The sequence below is a fragment of the Leguminivora glycinivorella genome, chromosome 3, assembly GCF_023078275.1.
Source record: "Leguminivora glycinivorella isolate SPB_JAAS2020 chromosome 3, LegGlyc_1.1, whole genome shotgun sequence".
Classification (NCBI taxonomy): domain Eukaryota; kingdom Metazoa; phylum Arthropoda; class Insecta; order Lepidoptera; family Tortricidae; genus Leguminivora; species Leguminivora glycinivorella.
In genome coordinates, this window is record NC_062973.1 from 1208452 (window position 1) to 1225439 (window position 16988).

At 37.8% G+C, this 16988-nt stretch overlaps 1 protein-coding gene across 1 annotated transcript; it reads right to left on the reverse strand.

Annotated features, from left to right (window-relative positions):
* Positions 1 to 378: 378 nt before the first annotated feature.
* On the reverse strand, positions 379 to 2724 carry LOC125242770 (craniofacial development protein 2-like). The gene is made up of 2 exons (XM_048151705.1): positions 2557 to 2724; positions 379 to 924 (listed from the first exon to the last, which is right to left on the reverse strand). The coding sequence occupies exons 1-2, from the start codon at positions 2722 to 2724 to the stop codon at positions 379 to 381; spliced, it is 714 nt and encodes a 237-aa protein (XP_048007662.1).
* Between the last annotated feature and the right edge of the window lie 14264 nt (positions 2725 to 16988).

The following is a 16988-nucleotide window of genomic DNA, read 5'->3' on the forward strand; positions in this document are numbered from 1 at the left end:
TTGATTCCAATTATACGAGTGTATCAATCGAGGATGATATAAACTCCCCATCCCGCCCATTACCCCAGAAAATTAAACTAAAATATTCTCAGTATAGCACAAAATACGATAATGTAGACTCTAAAGAATGAGGTAGTTGTGCAAACCCCGCGCCGGCGGCGGCCGCGCAGCCGGGGTTCTCACGGTAAAGGGCATGAGCGAGACGGCACTATTAAGGATTCCTTTTTAGGTTGTTATAACTCTGAATGTGTGACGAAGATGGTACGATTCCTCGTACTGCTGCATGTAAACCAGAATATCATCCTCGATTGATACACTCGATTATAATTGGAATCAAACTTCACAGGTAAGTTCGTTTGATTATTAGTCCACATGTGGTCAGCGCACTGAGACTATAAAGTCTATTTGTGAGACTTTTCCTGCGCATTTGTAGGTGATCAAATGTTCCAGTTTCTTTTGGAAGTTTGTATTAATCAGGCTTAACGAGTGTCTTGCCGCAAAATCTAGAATTGTTTCTCCTTGTTTGTTCACTTCGCCCATTCCGTACCCTCCGTGGACAGTCTTCTCATATGCAGTGTTGCTAACTCCCACATGTCCATTCAGATCCCCTCCAATTATCTTGTATTTATTTATAGGTATGCTACGGATCAAATCATCGAAGTCATCCCAGAAATCAGATTTTTCTACATCTGTACACCCTGATTGTGGGGCGTAAGCTGAGATTATATTGGTGATCTGCTGGTCATCTAGAGCCAGTTTGATTGCAATTAAGCGGTCGCTCTTGCGTGTGATGTTTATTATTCGCGCTTTGAAGTTGTTGTCGAGCACTATTGCCACTCCGTTTCTTTTATTGTCTGTGCCGTGATATATAACCTGGTAGTCGTTTCCTATATCTTTGGATTTTGAGCCTTTCCACTTCGTTTCCTGTAAGCAGCAGATGTTAATGCGCCTTTTTTGTAAAATTTTGCTCAGTTCTTGACTCCTTCCTGTGAGAGACCCCAAGTTCCATGTTGCAAGTCTAAGCCTCTTGATGGTCAAATGCGAATGTTTGTTCTTGTCACATTTTTCGTCGCTTCGGGGGGACGCCCTAGTATTATTTGCACCTTGTATCGCATCATTCGCACTTGCGTCGCTTACGGGGTACGCCCTAATATTATTGCCTTTTCTCATTCTGTCTGTGTTCATGTGAGGAGATAGAATTTGGCTTATTGTTTTACGGCCGGCTGCCGCCTGACGCCAAGGCAGTAACTCTCCTGGAGAGCTTAGGAGCCGACGTTGGACAGTGTCTTTCGCCACCTTCCTTACTACCCCGCCCTGCCTGGCGGAATAGCTCCAGTGTAGCCTGGGACCTTAATATGTAAGGGCAGCCTCCCACTAGGTTTTATGTGCCTCCTCCGCCTGTTCCGCCGTACCGATGTACCCCATCTCCGCCTTCACAGCCATTGAGGGCTTCACCCGTAACCCTGGGCAGGGGGCTGCGATATACCCCGCAGCACTGGGTCCTCATCCGCACTTCGCCACCTGAACACCACGGCCTACTGTAGTGTGGGTGCCCACCCCCGCGACTGGGACGCGTCGGACGAGAATTGCTCAAGTGGGAGATAGAGGAGTTGTCTCTATCTCCCCAGGAGCCGGGTTAATGTTCCTGTGTGGCACCAGGAACAAAGGCAAAACCTTTGTTCTCTCCCTATTTATTTAATGTTTGAGATAGATAGTTATATTCTTTTCACATATTGATTTTCTATGGGCTAACCTACTTTAAACGGAACTTAGTAGATAAAAGCACAAAACAACACAATAAAGACAAGTGTCCACTTTGGCAACCGTCCTGCGAGGTGCGTTCCGATTGAAACTGTTAGACTCGCATTAAGGTGTAGTCACATTGGTGCACTTTTATCGATAATTATGAAATACCTATAAAACGGGGCAAAGTATTTGTTTAGCTTCCCCTTTTTTCTATCATACTTTTAAAGATTCCAAATTTGAAGCTGTTAGACGTTACTCGCATTGAGCTATAGCACACCTCGGACACTGGCGATCAAATATATGAGAGGCGCGTTCCTAGCACACATTCTAAGCTCGTGTAGGTGAACGCGTACTAAGCTTGTATGAGTGGGATATGACAGGTCGACTGGTCGCGTTTTTGACAGGCGGTAACTGTGAGGTAACCGAGAGGGGATGGGCGGCACTTTCAGTGGGGAGCGGGAGTGGCCATACTGTACGATAGTACTCTTTATTATACTGTGGCTATAGACACAAATTTGCTTAAGAAGAGGAAACAGTTGTTGTTTATCTTGCGGTATACCGACTGACAGATAGGAGAAAAAGGTAATAATGTTATTTTATCGCGTTCGACCCGTGTCGTCTTTAAAATATGTGTACAAAACGCGAGAACTTAAAGTGTTAGATAGGAGAAAATTGCGTTACAAAGGTCTGAATGGAGTTCTAGTGTCCATAAAAAAGTGCATGAATTTGAGCAGCGGTGGTTTAGTTGGAAAACCTGGATGCTAAGCGTCATATCCGAGAGACGCGATCTAAGCCTTCCTACACGTATACCCGCAACCCGTCTGGATAGCTCCACTGTGCGACGTGTGACCGCATCTTCAAGACCAAGTTTGGGTTTGCGAGCCACATCAGATCCATTCCATCACCTGGACAATAATTGTTAATGGAGTCGCCTTTGTCGGATACGACTAGGAAGGAGATGATGATGATGATAATCATTATGACGACCGGTCTGGCCTAGCGCGTAGTGACCCTGTCTGCTACGCCGCGGTCCCGGTTCGAATCTCGGTAATGGCATTTATGTGTGTGATGAGCACAGATATTTATTCCTGAGTCATGGATGTTTTCTACAGGGTGTAAACCTAATACGGGCGAACCTCTTAACGGTGGTGAGTATAGGACATAAAAAATGGAATTAGATAACTTTTACTTAAAATTGAAATAGTTTTTTTATCCATACAAATTAATTCGGCCCGCAACGTAATGCAAACACACTCGTTTTAAACGCTCGTTGACAGTTGTTATTGATTGTCATCGCAACCACGTTTACAGTACATTGCTGCTGGGAATTTTTTCAAAAATTAATTATGGGCTGAAAATTAAGAGTAACTCAAAAACATCCCTTAATTGATGATAACAATATTGAATTGTATGCCTGGTTTCATTTATAGCCCTTATTAGGTTTACGCGCTGTATATATATAAGTATTTGTATATATATCTCGTTGTCTGAGTACCTGAAACACAAGCCTTCTTGAGCTTACCGTGGGACTCAGTCAATCTGTGTAAGAATGTCCCATAATATTTATTTATTTATTATTATTTATTTATTTGAGATTTAAGATTCCGAACAAAAAAAATCGCAAGGAATGATAGTGGAATTTTGATATTGAGTTACAATTACGAGGCACTAAGATTAAGAAACTTTTATCAAGTAAGTAGGACATGGCAAATGACGTCAATTCCAGTTACAAAGTGTCTTTGTAAAAAAACAGAAATTGTTCCCTAACTTTTAGGATAACAATAAAATAAAACTCTTGCGAGCTGGTGTAGTACAAAAAAAAATATTCTATTAATAAATTGGCAATATATTTCAAATAAAATAAAGGTAACAAAACAATCTTTTCGCACAATAACTGCAGTGAGGATTCCGCCCTACATTTGCCTGAAAGAGTTTCGACATAAAATCGTTGCGACAAGCCATGTGGGAGGACCTTTAAACAACTTGTGCCAGTCCAACTTTCTGAACTCTAACCTGCCGCTACCGTTCCAAATTGAATCGCGACGGAGATCAATTTAACCCGGCAGTCGCATTTATTTGTATACAAATACACTCTAGGGAATTGAATGAGTTGATAAATTAAGTAAGTTGTCAGAGTTGTAAGAAAAGGTTCTGTTTCACTCGACAGTAATTTTTTTTAAATCCTTGTACGTACGATACCTTCGCAGTGCCTAAGTTTTCCCACTCTTAAAGCCACTCGCTACGCTCGTGGTTTTTTTTTTGTTAAAGGACCTTTATAAAAAATACATATCGGCCCTACGCTCATGGTTCAATTTGGCTTTTCACTTTTTCATAGCTCGCGTCTCCAAGCACAAATCACTGGCACAAAATAAATATTGCCACAAAATTAACCTTCTTGCAAACTAACATATCGCCATATTCCCGAAAAATAGTTGAAAGAAAAAAAATCGAAAAGCGTAGCTGAACAATAACTTTATGTAGATAATATTTATTGCCTTATAGCTTAAATTTATTTATATATAGTTAATAGGTATAAAGTTACTTTTAGTACTAACATAGTTTTAAGCATTTGTGATATTTACTATGGATTTAAAAAAATCGAAATAAATAAAAGTATAGAAACGGATTATATAGAGGTACAATACCGAAGACAATATTCTTAGTACTAATCATAAAATACCTTATCTAGTAAACGTTTCCTCTACTGAGGCCGTTGTAATAACTTCAGCATCAGATCACAGATACTGCACATTCAGGTGGCGAAGGGTTGCATTCGTTAGCATGAATTAAGATATCTGCCGGATTAATGAAGATCTTGCACTCTTGCCGCTTTACAGGATGAGTTTGAACAATAAGAAATTTAGTTTAATAACTGTTACATTGAAGTAATAAATAGTAATCATAAGAAATTGTTATTTAATAGTTATATTATATTACTTAAAGTATTTGTGCTATGATATGCAGTTTTAAATATTATTTGAACACTTACTTCTTCCTTTTCCATAATTTGATGATTGATGGTTTATTTCGTAACGTATCTCGATAGTAATCAACACTTCACCATTTTATTTAAAACAGTAAATATGAAGTCATAAATAACGTAACATATATATATATTATGCTTGAAATTTTAAACTCATAATTTCTCCATGGAATTTTGCAGCTCACTGTACCTACAAAATGACAGGGTGCAAGTGCAGCATTTTTATCGCTGATTTCAAATGTCTACATTTTTAACATAAAATATTATGATTAGCAGTAAACGTCTGCAGTCGATGTCACAAGTTTAAAATTAATTAACTACTTTGGATTAAAAAAATATAATCATACAAGTGTTTAAATGTTTTATGCCCTTCACCGATGGGCCGATCTTTCTTATAGCTAAATCTAATTGTTTTACAACCCTGTTAAAAACCGAATGTCGAACAGAATCATCCTGTACACCTCAAAGGTGCCGCGCCGTATAAATTACTCCAAATAATTCCCGGATTAACATTTTTAATCTCCAAGCAGCGTCTCCGGAATAAATTACCTCCACAGATAACGTAACTGCACTTCAGGTCCTAACTTATAACTCCATTTGTTTTGACGCCATTTCTTTAGTACTTGGTGTGAGGCCTGAATGCGCGCTCATGGAGTCTAGCCATCGAATCGCTGCACAAAAAAGAACCGGCAAATCCAAAAATATCTTTAGCTGGCAACCCGAAGCATAGTGCGAATATTCGTATTTATTTCAGTATTCGTTCATTTTCATCATTTCGAACCTGATTCTAGTTACAGATTGTCGAAAATAGTATGATTCTCACACTGTTCCTGATCGGTTTAGCCATTATAACATCCGTAATAAATGCACTGAGACAAAGGTTGAGGTTATGTTTGTACGAACAGAGGTTGACAGTCAGTTTTACATGTAAAATTGTTGCCATATATAGAATTTATTTATGAAATGTGTATTTTTGTCAAATGTAACTCTCATTTATTCTTAAGCTTTAAAAGCATACGACTACAAGGAAAAATATTGCATTCAGCTGTACCCAAGACAATGCTATTCCAAAAAAATGTAGTCGGAATGGCCCCAAGAATATTCAACAAAATACCACAACATATTCAATTATTACCACTTAACAAGTTTAAAAATACTCTATAAAAGAATTCTTAGATGATAAAGACTTCTGAATATTTAGAATATAAAGTGAAACTGAACTGAAATGTAATGTAACAACTTATGTACACCTATGTTGGACAAATAAATGATTCTGTATTCTGTATTCTGAAAAAAATACTTGTGCAGCGACTCGCTGGTCAGACTCTATTACGACTCAGCCACGACATTGGTCTAAGCGCGACAGCGGTGAGCGACGACCATACATTGGAGCGAGACACAGAAATGGGACTTTTCATCCGCACATATGGCTGCCGCTCACCGCTATCGCGCTTAGACCAATGTCGTGGCTAGGCCGTTAGGCGTGCAGCGGGGCGGGGCGTGCGGCGTGCATGTCAAACAATTGAAGCTCATGTAAGTGTCCTGAGTCAACGCTGCATATATTGTATGCACGCCCCGCCGCATGTCCGCACCGAGCGTCTACTCAGGGTACGTAGCCGAATGGCACAAACGAAACGAAACACTCGTAGATATCTATCTCTATCGCTCTTGCGTATTGACGCGACAGAGCCAGACTAAAATTCGCGGCGTTTCGTTTTCGTTTCGCGTCGCAGAAATGCCATTCGGCTACGGCACCAGCTGACCGGCTGGTCTTACGGCCCGGCCACGACATTGGTTTAAGCGCGACAGCGGTGAGCGGCAGCCATACGTGCGAATGAAAACTCACATCGCTGTGTCTTGCTCCAATATATGGCCGCCGCTCACATCGCTGTCGCGCTTAGACCAATGTCGTGGCCGGGCCGTTACACTTACTCGGACATGAAATGTAGCTAGTTTGTATTTTTATTGACAAAAGTTTGACTTAAAAAGAAACTGACGCATTTATCCCTAAAGGGGTAGGCAGATGACAGGAAACTGCCATGTATGTGTACATGCCATTTCACGAAATCTGGCACGAATGGAATAATGCCAATGGAATGCAGCTATTTAATTTAAAAAACTAAACTGAAGTATCATTTATTACTCAGCGTTAATATTTCGGCGCAGTGTCACTGTCGGGCGACAATTCTCACTATTGTGAACTAGCCCACTGTACAGGTAATGAGCATGAAGTCGTACCTAACTGTCAAAAGCCATTATTTTCTGTCAAACACATAATACATTTTCATTCACTCATCCGTTCCGTGTGAATAGACCTATAGTCTACAGTCAACATCAGGTGCGGCCAGCCGTCCCCAACCTTCGGGAATATTTTAATACTAACCCTCCGCAATCATTTTATTTTCATACGGGCCCCAGAGGCCCCGAAGGTTGTGATTTGCCATTCAAAGAGCGACGTGCCACGGCATCAGGTACGGGGATGAGTATAAGGGTTAAGATAATGCTGTTGACAGATAGTATAGGATTCGATTGTGGGAATCAATTTATTACGTTTTGTTTGGCTTTGGCAAAGGTTAGGACGGTTAGTGTGGGTGGGATTATTTTTTGCTATGGGTTTTTAGATTTTATACGATAATAAATAACGAATTACTTTATTCAGCAACATTTATTTCTCATGACCAATAATTCAGTAAGTACTCAATGATTTTAGAATGTTATTTTTTTTACTTTTACAACAGTGCATTTTTGTTTCACTCACATTGATGTTATTTTATTGGCTACTCTGTTAAAATAGGTATCCATTTTGAAATACATATTTAGTTTTCGTTTTTTGACAAGTAATGGCTACTGGGTGTCGTTTATGTTTATACAATTATTTATTATGAGTATTATGTAATTACCGATGCAAATCACTGTGTAGGGAATTGTACATAGTTATTTATCTTTGCTCAATTTGTCTTGGGCTCATGTGTTAGACTCAAAGCGATAAATATTTACGGCCAACGTTTGATTCAAACAATAATATTTTATTAAAACCGCAACTCCTCAACCCCAAAACAAACCTCTTATTTCACCGGTCAAAACCGAATATCAGACAAAATCACATCCGATTTCAATATAGAAAGAAATGCCGGAAACTCTATATCAAAGAAACTAGCGTACCTTCGCAGGGGCTCAAATCTGGGCATTCCTACGTGACCGGGGCCCAAATGAGGACACCCTTTAATAAATCGCACTTTATTTTTATAAAGCACACCTTGTGACGTCGGCCATGTTTATGCGGGCCGTGTGTTCTGAATTTGAGAATGGAAATGAGGAAAAGGTTTGCGACGCCTGCCTTTTGTTTTGGCTATTCGCGGGGTTTTATGAATAAAAAATTGCGGCGAGTTTTATGTGCAGGGATCGTGAACGTTTTGCTGATGAAATTTGATGATGTGGAATTTATAAGTCGGGACGGTTCGATGCAGATGTGCTTTTATAACTTTTCAGGTGGTATGATTTATTTTTGGTAGTTGATGTGCTCTACCTACCCCTTTATGGGATGTAGGCGTGATTATATATATGTATGTATGTATGTATGTATATGTATGTATGTATGTATGATTTATTTTTGATGTGATAGTTTTAAAATGTTTGTGCAAAGTAATATTCATTTTGAAGGCTCAATGTCACATGCTTGCAAATGGGCAATGTACTTAATAAGGCTCCACAAAGTTTTATACACCATCACAAAAACAAAGAAGTCATCATCATCTTCCGTTCGTTATCCTGGCATTTGCCACAGCTCATGGGTGCCTGGGGTCTGCTGTGACAGCTAATCCCAAGATTTGGCGTAGGCACTAGTTTTTACGAAAGCGACTGCCATCTGACCTTCCAATCCTAAGGGTAACTAATTATCCTACTCTGTAGCAATAACAGGTGACTTTCTCTTACCAATAAAAGTATGTTTTGCACAACCGTACAACAATTTATTAGTTACATTTATTTATTCAAAAGGTATATAATATCACTTTTTGTAGAGTACGTCCGAGTATGACCAAAGCCTCATAACTGAAGGAAGTAGTAAATTCTTGCATAAAATTGAAATCACAAGCTTGATCAAAAATTTGATCGTTGCATTCCTGAATCTAAAATAGGAAAATAAAGTACAGGACGGTATTCGAGTTATTTATTATATTTGAACTTTGGCATATGACTAAGTATATCTTTCTGTCGACGGACGTTATTATCAAAAGGTTTTATTTATATTGGATATTTATAGTTCTTTCGTAGATATTAAAGTGGTGTTTGAAATATTTTTTTAGATTCTCTCGCAGCAGTCCTGATTGAAATTTTTATTACTTACTTCCCTCTTTGCAATATCTCTATCTCTCAATTTGCAATATCGCTCGTGTGTCATTAATAGTACATTATGCCATTCAAATATACTGGGATATTAATTTTTCGATCTAAATTGGATAGTTATGGATATATCTTTCAGTGTCCAAAGTAGCATTTTTGGTCCAGCTAGGGAACAAATCAAATTACTTTATTGAATATTTTTCGATTTTTTCTTTTTTCAAGTAGTCACACTACTATATATAAATTATAAATTTAAATAGATATCATACACGAAAGAAAAAACGACAGGGCCCACTGGCGGCCGAGCCGGGAATCGAACCCGGGTCTTCAGCTTACGCGGTTAGAGACGTTATAGTTGGTCAAAAGGCGCCTAGGCCTAGCCTTATCAGAGATAACATACACTAGAGAAATTTCGTCAGGTGCTGAAGACCCGGGTTCGATTCCCGGCTCCGCCAGTGGGCCCTGTCATTTTTTATTTCGTGTATGATATCTATTTAAATTTATAGCATTGGTTTTAGAAATATCACATAATTGATACATTAGACAGTGACGGATCCGATCAACCAAGATCTAATAATTAAAATCCGAATACACCTGAATATCTAGTAACAGTATAAAACTATACCGCGACTTTCAATGCCGAATCTTCCCCTCCCGATCACATCAATAATGTCCTAACATTTACTGACCAGTAATACACATACGTCGTTTCATTCCCGGCCCGCGCAGTGCGTAGAGGCCGTAAAGAAGTCTAGACGGAAGATTTACGTTCACCTGCAGGAACGTGAGGGGAGATTGTGATATTGGCGATTCTGGATGTCATTAGGACTGTTATATGAATAAATACTTAAATAACCTAACCACAAAATTAAAATTTTGAGATACCCACGACCGCGACATAGTGGACCGATTTTCATGAAACATAGCTAAGAACACTCCCGACTAACTCAGCTTTCAAACAAAAAAAGCTAAATAGAAATCGGTTCATCCGTTCGGGAGCTACGTTGCCACAGACAGACAGACACACAGACAGACAGACAAACAGATAGACAAACAGATAGACAAACAGACAGGCAGACAGACACGTCAAACTTATAACACCCCGTCGTTTTTGCGTCGGGGGTTAAAAAAAATATTTGGTTAAAATAAATTTTTGTGGATGAAAGTTTTTCGGACAGTAAGTGCGTTTTCACGTTATCCGATCCGATGTCGAATGTCGGAAGGATTATATTTTACAAGTAAGCCATATTATTCCATCAAAGAGTACTTTGCTAGAGCATTAGATTAAACATTTAGAATGAAAAATAAAATAAAAAATCGACACATAATTATACACTCCGGTCATCTAATTACATCACATTATCTTTGTATCTCTTCTATCTTGACATTCTTAGTTTCTCAATATGCAATTATTCTTAGTACCTGACTTTTAAATTATTATTATTATTTTATTTTAAATCGTATTCCCTTTTTATAATCTATAATTTTGTTTTCTTTTATTCTAATTGTAATCTATTTCTATTTTAATTATTATTTTGACATTACCAGTGATGTAATGTTCGTTACAACTATGTTTGCATGCATTGTATTATGTTTTATCAGCAAATAAAAATTTGATTGATTGATTGATTGATTGATTGAAAGGAAAAAATCAAATATGACGGTTTAAATGTATGGGATATCGGTCCTACATCCGATATCGGATCGGATAATGTGAAAAAGCACTAAGGTACAGCGGGGCAAATCTCGACTGGGGGGCAAATGTAACTGGTCCATTTTTTCCATGTTTTACAATGTTTGCATTATTACATGGAGTGTCCACCGGTTATGTATGGTAGGCGTGTTCAGTGGATACATGTAGAACTCAACATCATAGTGTAATAATGGAAATGATGGATTAGTTACAATTGGCCCCCAGTCTAAATTTTGCCTTGGAAATGTTTTCAGCGGATCTCTATTGGTTCCTATAAACTGTCAAGTAATAATGTATCGTTTGTCCACATTTTTGTTAGTCATAATTTGATTTTTTGGGCCGGAAGTTGAGGTACCTATGTATTGTGTAACTTTGACATGTAAAATTGTTAATTTTATGAATAAATGAATATGAATAAATATGAATATGAATATTTTGCTGCCAACAGATTTTTTTTACGAACTAGTCAGAACTACTTAGTTCTCCGTGATAACTTAGCACTATTTGGGTAAGTTACCTGAACAAAAAATCATTTTTGTGCTAAACCAAGTTCAGTAACAAGTTCTCTTTTTTTTTTTTTAATATTGAGTATCCTTTCGTATACCCTTGACTAATGTTTATCTCCTATATCTCTCGCGTTGATTGATGTTCCCTACACAAGTGACCTAAGTACAGTCAACCAATTTGAATCCTAGGCCACTCTAGAACCCTGTCTCATTCAAACCATGCTCTACTTCATATAAGAAGTCACACTGACGTTTACTGTGCAAGGGTTCTATGATTCAAATTGGTTAACTGTACCATGGTCCCTAAAAGGTCCCTAAAGAAGGGTCTAGCTAAGTACCGGAAAACATGCCATTAAGATCTAATGCACCTGCCATAACTCAGGCCAGTCAATGGCCGGTTGAATCAATCGGCTTGGACTTAAGATGTAGCGCAAATGGTTCCTTCGGGGCCAGTAAACTAGCGGAATTTTTGAAGCTACTTTAATTGCTATAAGTTACGTACTGGTATTTACACATTACTTTCAAAGCTTTAAGGCATAGGGCAGCAGTTCTCAAACAGTTTGTACATAGCCACGTCAACAAATTTTAATTGACCCTATTTTGTTACCAACATTTAGTAAGATATATAGAGGATAATTGTTATAATTAAGAAAAGGTAGATACTAGAGAACCTTAACGACGAAATAAAACTTACTAAAATCTCAATTCATAAAAAAAAAATCCTTAATTTTTGTACAAACTTTTCGAGAACTGCTGTAATAAGTGTTATTTGCTGGTAGAAAAATACAGTCAACAACACAAACTTGTACATATTAAATAGATATATTTTTTTACTTGACAGCAGCAGTAGTCTTCATGGCTCCACAAAGAGGTGTAACAACCAAGATTAGTTCGGAGCGGAATTCACAGCGCCTTAGCTACTGAGCGTTTTCCACTGCTCCCGACACAACGACAGCAAAATGTAATCATGTTATTATCGAACAATAGTTTAAATATCTTGTGACGATTACATATGAGCGCATCTTGCCATTAAACGTAATAGTTAGTTTTTTTTTAATGTAAAAAATGAGTATACCTAAGTGTTTTTCAAAAAAAAAATAAATATATATATATATAAATAAAGAAAAAGACTACAGAAATTGCTTAAATGACAGCTTATTTTAATATCATCGGTCAAATAAGATATCATGATCATAATATTGACTGTGCATGTGAATAGAAATGGAAGTTAAATGTGCCTTTGGGAAGCGTAGCCACTAGATCCATCCCTTGTCTGTGCATATTTCTAAATATTTCCAGAATTTAGACCATTAATCATAATTGTGATGACAGGACAAGCCGTTTTCTTGCTTATGATTATTTGTGTTTTAGAGTAAAGCGGATAGACGGAGCGGAACATCGACATTATATAAATTGACCGCGCGGAGCGATCCACCAGCCGACCAACCTATAATAATTTAATATTTTATTTTAAAAATCTGTGTTTCAAATCATTCATTTTACTCAATATTTGTGTTTCAGAAAAAAAACAGTGTATAGGCCGAAAATCTGGTGATAGCTGCTGCAACCTACTAGTAATATTTTCGACACAGTTTTGTGTCGGCAGCGATGGAGAGGATCCCCAATGAATCCCGCGGGCAATCTTCGGACAGGGCCATTACGATTGACTCCAACTATCTTACTTCAGGTTAATATCGGATCTACTCTGATCCAACTCTCGCTTAACTGCGATTACGTCTGTTTAATGTGGAGAGGACTTTAGAGTAAGATGTCTTAGTGTGCTGACATTGATTAGGAGGGGACGCAAAATCAGGAAGATATGTATTAAGTGCTTCTGTTTTAAGTTTTTATCAACAAAATCGTATGTAATAATATCGTAATAATTCGGTGGATGGCGTTCTGAATAACTTGATAGTCAGTCGTAAGGACCGACCAAAACTGAAACATGAGACTTAATATGTTCCAAATACAAATTTAAGCAAACAAATATCTCAACTTATCAAGTTCTTCACGCCATGTAATTGAACATACGGAAAAAGAGTAAGAAGTATTTTTTTACAGACATCAAAACATGTTGCTGATAATTTATTTAGCTATCGCGGCTGTCTTTCCAAAACTAGTCAATGTGTAGTTTCATGGAATTTTCTCCGGATAATTTCGTGATCAGTTCTAGAATTTTCCCTTAGCCCGCTTCGACTCTAAAAATATAAACGTTCTACATAAAAAAATCGGTTTCAGGTAAATTTAAAGGTTTTTCTAGTCAGTAACAACGTTCCGCCATAATGCATTCCCCGTTATAGTACGGTATCGGGACACCTCAGCCCGGTATAGGAAAGCTATGAGTCCGGACCGTAGTCGCCCGTCCGGAACGATAGCACCCGGATTATGGGCGGCCGGGGATACACAGGGAAACAATCGCAATATGAAAATTTTAGGCATTTAATCGTGAAAGCCGGAAAAAAATATCCGACACATTATCACTTGAATATGCAAGAGCAATAAAGACAAATCAATTGAATATTTTTCATGGTAAATCCCTGTAAGATAAGCTCCAAAATAAGAACCTACTTGGCATAAAATAGATAAGGGTTATTTTTGTGCGTTATTGTATATGATTCTAAAAATAGAACTGTTTAACTCCTTCATCAACGTAATTGAACGGGTTTGACAAAGACGCGTTCTTTATGAATTTATTTAATTTTTGGGTCACAAATACGCTGTTAATTTATTATATCTTAAACATGATAAATGAACAATGTTATTTCATCTAAGCGTAAGGCGGCGTGCGGCGTGCATGCCAAACAATTGAAGGTCATACGTACAAGTGTCCTGAGTCGACGCTGCATATGGTGGACGCATGCTTGCCCGCCCCGCTGCACGCCCCGCCGACCGCTCCGCTCCGAGCGTCCACTCAGACCTAACACTTATATCACGACTAATCCCAGCATAATAGAGCATTTCTTTTTTTTTGCCACTTTTATGAAGTGTGATATTTTTGAAAACAAAAATGCTATTTCTACTTAGAATTACTAGCTTTTTCAATCCTAGTAGTTAAAAAAATTGTCCCATACGATTTTTTCTTATTTTGTTACCATTTTCCGTACATGTTGTATGGGGTAACAAAAGAGGAAAGTAACAAAAATGTATGGAAATTCTGGGACACTTGTTGTCTCCCAGTGAGATCGAAAGTACTCGTGATTCTGAGTACAATTGACATGAAATTCCCTAAAACAATCAAATTTTTTTAATAGCAAAAAAAAATTCTCAATAGGGATGACGACTACATAAAAAATGTCATTCTGTTTAGTCCGTCAGTTACATCGTCCAAAAATACTTAACACATATTTTTCGCTTTTTCTAATCAATTAAAAAAATACAAAGATATAGAGCATCAAAGTTCCGGAGTGGGGCCTAGTGACGTCACTTCTAAGTAAAAATTGTACCTAGGCGTGACGTCTCACGCAAAACTTCAACGCACTGTACCGTCGTCATTTTCCGTTTAAAAAAAAAATACGTCTAAAATTCTTTGATAATGTAACTGTCGGACTAATTAGTTTTTTTTTTATTAGTCGTCTCGCCTATTATTGTTGTATAACGTTAACTCAATTTTCGTAACGTTCTTGCTCCCTGTGCGCCCCTCATTTCTTTCGCTACCTTATTTTATGAGGATTATACGATCTGCCTCCACCTTGTCAACGTTACACCGGTCGGACAATGTCTGTCCGACCACATTAACTCTGCACTATCCACTATCCTTATTACCATACCTTAAGGTTAAGATTTTCTTGAAATTTTAGTAAGAAGGTAAGGTTTTGGAAGGTGGAGTGGAGAAAATTGACTTACCCTAGATAAGAATGGTGATGGTCAGTTGTTTTTTCGGAATTACGTTTGCGTAAATAGTTTCCTTGTTTACCTTGTGTTGTTCAGTTTTATGATGTTTTTCAGCGGACATTTTTGGAAGGCTTCGAAGGTTTTAGTTTAGGTACTGGTTACCTTGAAGTTTTTAAATGGTCATGGTTTCTAGCTCTGTAGTCTCTAGTCGAGAAACTAATTTGTTTAAAATAAGTATATCATCATTTTTAATTTGGGATTAATTTTTATATCTAGGCCGCCTTGCATCAGACCGTCTGTCACCGTTAACCTCCTGGGGTCCAATGTCCTAATACTAGGACAAAATACCTACGATGAAATTTGATTCTACGTTAAATATAATTGAGTTGCTTTTGTTTTGATTCGTTCGATTTTCAAAAAACAGAAATTCAGCCCTGTTTTCTAGTACCATTAATCGAAATTTGATTGGCAAATTTTTTGTATGATGGGTCGCTAGCGCATACAAAAAATCTGCCAAAAGGTTATAAAGCGTTCGTAAAGTTTTATTGTTTGGGAAGTTCCATATTAGAGGTTTGTTGCGTAACGATGATGTGTGTCAAAGGTTGATGCAACTGGCCCTAAGTATAATAATAACAGGAGTTAAAACACGAATATAATAAAATGTGTACTTGTATATAGCGTTCGTTGTTTGGGAAGTTCCATATTAGAGGTTTGTTGCGTAACGATGTTGACAGCTTAAATCAGGAGTTAAAACACGTTCGAAAGTGTACATTTTTGGAGTGCCCGGCTAAATATTGATATGTGCAATACCTAATTGTAAGTACTTTCCTATTACCTACTAATATAGTGAGTAATATAGTGAGTACCCAAATTGCAGCAACGAGCCCGCGTGGTCGACGCCACATTATCGTAAATCAGCAGCTTTCGAGCATCACTTACCCACCTGAGTGATACATAGTCACATAGTGACTAGTTTTCAGTGTCAGGCTATATTTTATCCGGTAGATTCACCAATGTTATACACTGTGAAATTTATTTATTATAATTATATTAATAGGTCTGTGTTGAGTTCCAAATACAATGGGATTAGATATAGACCGTGATTAACCGCGTCGAAATATTGGGAGTTCGACAAAAATCAAAAAGGTAATCACCGTCTATATCCCAGTCAATATAAGTCTACAGAACTTACTCCTATGTAGGTGTTTTATCAAATCAACCTATGTTTATTATGATGGCAATACTAGTCAAACACGAGTCAAACATTTGCTTAGCCTTGGGAGGTCACATTAAGCTGGTCTGTATATACAGGGTAGTTGTGAATGAAGGCAGTAAAGGCAGAGTAACGTCGGTGTGAAGCGAATGGCCAAGGTGGACAAACTCTGCGAGGAGCGATAACGGCTAGGGATGGGGTGTGTATTGATACCAATAAAGCTTACCAAACCAAAGACATATATTATGTAACTCTGTATAAACAGATAAAGTCTAAGAAAAAAAACGTACCTACCTCAGAACCATAAAGAAAAAGGTACGGTAGCCTGGATAGCGTTACACCTTTGGGGGACGCTCGGCTAAATGGTGCTAATATTAATATTTGACATTTTAAAACATATAGAGAATATGGGCGAAATTGTTGAAACTGGGGTTCAAAAGTTTTAAGCCTGTGTCGATGTGTGCGTCAGATGGCAGTCTATGCACTGTGAATACACATTTTACTTTGACAGTAACTCTCTTTAATACTCGATCCTCTTTGTATCAAACCTACAGATGTACAAATAAAATAAAAATTTTATACATTTTAAAATTTTGGGAACTTAACGAAAATATCATATAGTTTCGTTTCGTACAATGCTTATAACACGTCAAACCGATACGATGATGATTTGTC

Coding starts and splice junctions, on each gene's coding strand:
- LOC125242770 (XM_048151705.1), bottom strand. CDS start 2,724: ATGATTATCATCATCATCATCTCCTTCCTAGTCGTATCCGACAAAGGC. Junction 925..2,556: donor GCTATCCAGACGGGTTGCGG/GTATACGTGTAG, acceptor TGCTGCTTACAG/GAAACGAAGTGGAAAGGCTC.